Source organism: Typopeltis vanoorti, chromosome 20 (genome assembly GCF_054136105.1).
Source record: "Typopeltis vanoorti isolate ZY-2024b chromosome 20, IOZ_Tvanoo_1.0, whole genome shotgun sequence".
NCBI classification, from domain to species: Eukaryota; Metazoa; Arthropoda; class Arachnida; order Uropygi; family Thelyphonidae; genus Typopeltis; species Typopeltis vanoorti.
The window spans coordinates 57,955,985-57,962,817 of record NC_143568.1 but is presented as its reverse complement, the minus strand read 5'-3'; the positions used below and the strand labels follow the sequence as shown (position 1 = coordinate 57,962,817).

General features: G+C 32.5%; 1 protein-coding gene across 1 annotated transcript in view; it reads left to right on the top strand.

Moving 5' to 3' along the window:
• The first annotated feature begins 3,616 nt into the window (after positions 1–3,616).
• Positions 3,617–6,833, top strand: part of kermit (PDZ domain-containing protein GIPC-like protein kermit) — a 149,931-nt gene continuing 146,714 nt past the window's right edge. The window contains exon 1 of the mRNA XM_090410166.1: positions 3,617–4,251. Within this exon, the coding sequence (XP_090266292.1) occupies positions 3,976–4,251 (276 nt within the window). The 5' untranslated portion in view covers positions 3,617–3,975. The remainder of the gene's footprint in view (positions 4,252–6,833) is intronic.

The following is a 6,833-nucleotide window of genomic DNA, read 5'->3' as shown; positions in this document are numbered from 1 at the left end:
CGCGAAACATGTCAGTGCTTGTTCACAGCATGTGCGACACTGGCGAATGCGGCGCGCCTGAAAGATACGACTAGTGGTGAAGCGGGACGGGAATACGTACATATAAGAAACCGCGTAACTCCGGATTCGCATAAGCCGGGGTATGACTGTACTTAAGTACTTTGTAATTGTAAGGATAAGTATTTTTTCAAATTATTAATAATTTCATAACTTCATTATTTCTACTTATCAATTTTATTCACTCAGATATCAACCTAAAAAAGAAACAAATAAAAATTATTACAAGCAAAAATTATTGATTTTACACTCTAATTTTAATTTAATCAATTATAATTTAGATTCTTTTTTCTTGATTTTAAATCTGCGAAAGCTTTATTCTTTTTTTTTTAAATTCTTTTAAGCAAAAAGGTTTTTTTTTTATTCTTCCACCAATGTCTATTTTCTGAGTAACAGCATTTTCAATAGATAACAAGGCTAAAGAATTTAATCTCTCACTCCTCATTGTCGATCGCAGATATCTTTTGATAAGTTTTAATTTGCTTAAACTTCTTTCAGCTGTTGCCACCGTTATAGGAATTGGCAGCAAAATTCTCAATGCGACCCACGTATTTGGAACTATATTCTGCAAATTGTTTGCTTTTAAATTAAAAATTAAAGTTTCTAGGGGCGAATTGATGTTTTCCGGAAGTAAACTGTTTAGAGAATTTAATTTCTTCAATGAGTTCGTTTCCCGTTAGATAAGAACCATTGACCTTTGACCCCCCCAAAAAAAGAAAAAAAAGATAATTAGTTTAGTTTAGATAATTGTCATGTGGTTTGTATTTAATCGGTTTATTTATATTTGTTTATGTTTATTACAAGCAGAGAATAGTTAAATCGTTAATAGTTCCTATTTCTTTCCTTTTTCCTTATTTATACTTTTGTGGAATAATGTACAGTGTTTGATTTTTAAACTCTATTCTAATTTTGCTTTATTATTGCGAATACATTCTCAACAAGTTATTCTAGTATACATATATAAAGATAAACAGTATATATACAGCATTCTTAAATATGTGACTGTTTCGTACTTGCTAAGTAGACATTTCTATCAATAGAAGATAATGAATTATTTTATGTTCTTTCAATATTTGCATCTTCTCGGAGCGGAAGAAAGTATAACAATGCTTCCATTGCCAGGTAATTATTTTTGGAAGGAGCGCAGGCTCTAGTGTCAACCTTAGTTTTGGCACGCTGGGCGGATGTCCGGTCAGCCCGCCCCTTAATCCGGCACTGTCTGTAAGTCATGTGGAATGCGTATTTCTCTTTCGTGGTATGCTTTTAAGGTCCCTTTTTAGGATACTGTTGTTGCAAGGGTTCTGTTTTTAAATGGTAATCTGTTTAACATATTTAGAACATCCAAGTTCCCTCTATTCTGTAGTTAGCATCAAAGTAATGCTATTTAGCATACTTGTAGTGACATAGTGTTCGGCTGTTAGTATTCTATGTTCTGTTATTGCTGTGCGATAATATCTTTTTTTTATCAAAAGGTCAGATTTATCATTTTATACTACGGTGATGAGTCCATTTAGATACGCTATAACGACGTGTACAGAATACATATGTTGTTATAGTGTAGCTTAATATGTTTTCGTGTAAGGTTTTCTCTCTCTCTCTCTCCGGGAAATGAGTGTTTCAGATAGCATAAAAGCAAATCGGCCAAAAAACACACCTAATTAACAGCATAAAATACTGTTAGTGGGCAGTAGACGGACTAATTTATAGATAACGGATAAAAATGTGGTGTGTGTACGAGGTACGATTATTAAATAGTGTAGATGGTGGGTTATCTATTGCAAAAATTATTATTGTATTCTAATTGTGTAGTGAACAGAAAATTTAATAATAACAATGTCGTCATTGTATATATAAAGATGAATACTTTGTGCACATGATAATTATTATTATGTATATTATGCATATAACTTATGTAGTGTATGTATGAATGTATTCATGCACATTTGTGCGCATGTATATATCATAAACAGTATGTATGAATAGAAAAGTTTGTTTAATTTATTAAATTATTAATAATAATTACTATTATGATTAATTATTCATAATAATGTGAATAATAATAAGAGACAAATCACAGCAATATAAAAGCTTTAACGTACGTGCAATAATGCTGATAATGTGATGGGAACATTTCTGCAAAATAATACGACAAATAATCACCAAATAAAGTAGTGAATATATGTTGTATTGCATATTACGCTGAAAAGTATACTTCCGAACACAATATATCTTGAATTTAAAATTTCATCTCCAACTTCATACGCCTAATGTCAAAGATTTAGAAGAGAAACTTTTCTGATAATCGACGCCAACTCTAAAATGTAAAGTGAATGTGAATAATAATAAGAGACAAATCACAGCAATATAAAAGCTTTAACGTACGTGCAATAATGATGATATGCCCGTGTATGGGGGTGGGGAAGCTCTTCACTGATTTTATTTTTGCAAATGAAGGCATTATGCAACTAAGCATATTTCACTGAATTATTATAACTCGACGCCTCCATTAACTAAATATTTGTAAATCAATGCCTTATATTACCTTTAAAACAGTGCTGCTATTTTAGATGTGGTTTTTTTTTAGTCTGGGCTTGGGGAAAATGCCATACTTAGTAACCGTTCTCGATTATAATAAACAGGAGAAGACTAAATTTCCTTGAATTCTCGCAGTTACAGGAACTGTGTTTAATTTGCTTCATTCAACAAATTAAATTGGTTGATTGACAGATACTTAGCTGAAGAACCGTGAAATGAGGCGTAATGTAGCTTTTTCCCCCTGCATGAAAATGCAGATTATTATTTTTTTTTTTTGTAATTAATATCGAAGTATTTCCATACCATTTTAGTTTCCTGTATACTTTCTTTAATTTTTTTTTTTTTCCCTGAAGAGATAATTTCTAAACCTGCAGAACAGTTCATCCGGCCAGAAGATAGTAAAATATTATTCCTACTGAGAAAATAAAGAATATTGGCAATCCATTTTTTAAAATAACAGCCATATTGCATTTTAAGAGAATGTAGATTATAAAATTGTCAATATAATATAAAGCCAAATAAGAATATTTCTTTTGACGGGAATTTAAAAAAATCAATCAAACAAACAAAAAATTTTGTTCGTTCATGTTCTGCATGCAAACATGATTAAGTGTATATTTACTAGTCAACACGCATGCTTGGAAGTTTGCGAGTCTTCGTGAATAGTTGTCGTCTGCAATGCTAATTACAGTTTTTTTTTTTTCTTTTTCGAAACATTATAAAGTTAATCGGTTTTGAAACGAAGCTTGTTAGTTTAAATACACCATTCAAAAACTACTGGTTTTCATTGCGATTAAATAAGCTTTTTTTTTTTTTAACTGCATTTTGATAACGTAGCAAACTTCCTTTCCTCCTGGTAGAAAGTTATTATTGTTATCTTAGACCGAAAGAATTGCTCAAACACCACTGATAGATTCATAGACGCAGTGTCACCTGTACCGTTCAACCAATAGCCAGCCATTACCTCAAAACACGTCAGGTGGTTGTTCGTCACAGGCTGTTGACCGTTTCCGCCGCAAACTAATGCAGTTCCTTACGTCGTACGGACGGGCTGGGGTGTTGTCAGCTTTAACATCTGTTGGGAGAGATGAAGTAGCGTTATGATTTCATTCTTTGTTCCATGTGTCCCCAAAGTGTTTAGTTAGCGTGTATGTTGCTCCTGAAGAAAAGTGTGCCAGTTCTGAGAATCCTTAACATTACTTTGAGTGGCCATATTTTGTGTCAGAATGTTTCCGTTTATTTCGTGCAAGTAACTGAGATAAAGTAAACAAGCTTCTTGATTGTTATGGATTTAGCTTTATAACTAGCTGCGTTTAAACTGAGAAGTTGTCGTGATAATTTCTAGATTTGCCAAGTGAATTACACTTTTTAAAACGTGTCACAATGCCTCTGTTTAGAAGAAAACGGGACTGCGAACCCCAAACTAATGGGATGGACGAGACTGTTGCAAGGCCATCACTACCTCCGGTTGCCTCAAACGGTACCCATTCGAATGGAGCTACAGGAAGTTATACTCCGGACTTACCTGTACAGAAACCAAGATGGGTGTTTCATTGCCAACAGGCTCAAGGAAGTCCGACTGGTATAATATCTGGGTTTACTAATATTAAAGAACTTTATCAGAAAATTTCAGAATGTTATGACTTCGACTGCACAGAAGTAAGTCGTATTTCACTTTTTACACGGTTTATGTTATACGATATTTATAAAGCAGAAATAGAAGTCGCTTAATTTTAGATTACATTTAGACTTACAAAATCTGAAATAGTGTCTTGATTGCTTAGGTCATTTAGCATAATTAAGGTGCTGTAAATAAGTACATATAAATTTGCTACATTTAATTGTGTTGAATGACTTGTTAGTATACTGGGACGTAAACAACACGCTTGAATGTATTTTCTATTTAAAGTAATTCATTGACTCATTCGCACTAGCAACTTTATTTTGATGATAAAGAAAAGAAAGTAAGTAAACAACGTTTCGACGAAGTGTTAGCATTCAGCCGTGTGGGCATGGTGAAACTGTGATTTGCAATGCGAGTTCTTTAAATATTTTTTAAATATTAGTTTTGATTTATAATCGTTTCTCTAATAAATTCGATGCATTATCTTGTAAATGTTTTAATTCGAATCAAGTGTTTCAATTCTTCACGAAATATTGTTGGCTTTTGACATATTTTTCTACTAAAAAATAAAAAAAAAAATTATAATAATTTACAGAACAAAGGCCCAGCGATAATATATCAACCACGGGAAGAAAGGACGATAGGAAAAGCGTAATGTGTATTATTCCTCAGATTCGATTGAAAATTATGAATAGATGAACCATTATCATATAAATTATCACTGCATGTTGAAACTGAAATATTACAGCGCTTCCGACGTATGTCACTTTTAATATCATGAAAGCGAATAGCCGAAGCCTACTGCTTGTTAATTTAGTTGCCTTAACAGTTTTAACTACCAAGCGGATGTTAAAAACTGAAACTTGAAATTTAACCCTACAGCTCTTTATTAATAACTGTGAAACGATATTTCACCGTTTAGATGCATGTAAACACATTCGAATAGTAACTCTAAATTTCGTATTAAAACTCTGTGGTCTCCCAGTCGGCAATTTTTTCGTTACTCACTTTTTTGGTCGTAGAATATGTGACTGGAAATGAATCGTTGCTCGCTCTCAGTAAGTCATATATTTTATTGTCAATTTGTGGTCGTGCACTTCTTCGTGTGTTTGGAAAAAATAAATACAACCCGATTTGTGAAACAAAATCAACGTATCACATTATATTACTTTCGACTCTGATTTTGATAGCAGTGTGCGTATATATATTTTGTTCGACTGCTAATTTATCCTTCTCATTACGTGTTTCTTCAGTTTTGTGGATAGGCAGTATTCTTGTTTTTTAAAAATATATATATTTATTTTTTTCCCAACTCTAATTTCTAGGGCTCGTAAAATAATATTTCTGGGTAGTACCATCCCTGTTTCTTATTTATTTTTTTATTCTAAAAAATTGGAAATTATTTTTGAAAATTAGAAAATTTAATTACTAAAAAAATTAATAATTAATTTTTTCGGGGGGGGGGTTTAGAGACACTCATGACATTGCACAGCATAGGTCATCTCCTATAATGTATTCATGTGTTTATATACGTCAATCAGAAATTGAAGAAAATGGTAATTTTCTTGGTATGATTATGATAAATACGATACAAACTGGAGCTGCCATATTCCACGGCGAAAGTATTCGTAATATGGTTGCGACACTGCACTCTACATTCCAAGTTACCTTGAATGTGATTGATGTAAAGTCCCTGTTTTTGATCAAAGTTCATGAAAAGCTCTTTGCTCTACCTGGTAGAGTAACCTCTAGCCTTACGTTCTTTATCTAAGAGTGCAAGTAAACAACAATCGGAACAGTTAAGAATTAGTTTTACATTAAAATTAATTACAGATGCAACCGAGGAACACTTCATTTCTTTTGATGAGAATTAGTTTTTTTAAATGAGAATGCACAAAATATAAATTTAATGGCGCTTTGCATCCCATTTCTCTTACTGTGTGGTGATGGAGGGGGGGGGTATCGTTTTTGTCTCATGGGGAAAAGAATAAAGGCATGAAGATACTGATAATGTGCAAAAGGATTTTAATAGCATTGTTTTGTTTTGTTTTAAATAAATCGCTAGGTCCTTTTATATGTTGACAGTACTCTTTACGCAACTAGTTTGCATTATTGTGCAAAAATAAAATGTGCTTAAAATCACTTAGGTATAATTATCCAACAGAGTTGAATCTGAATGAGTAAAGTAGGAATATTTCTCTCCCTATTGTACGAATACTGCGTTTACAATGAAACTCATTAGTTAAAAGAATGCTTCCTTTTTTCCCTCAATGTTGAGGCATACCACTCAACATCGTTAACATGTTCTATTAATAACAACAAAAATTAAACGGGCTTTGATGCTGCTAATGTTTAATATTATTCAAGGAAATTAAGTATGTCGAAGAAAGTTAATCATAATAAGGATTAAATCAGCTACAATAAAATTCACTTTGCTTACATTTAATACTAGCCGATTAAATTTTATTAATTTAAGCGATGAGCGATGTTTTGCAGGAGAATGACACGTTGGGTACTACTGAATTCTGTAGCTGAACAGTTGCTTTTTAATTTATATCGATGACATAGTCCATCGTCAGCTATTTGCAGCGAGGTTTCCAGAAATTTATTCAGAACA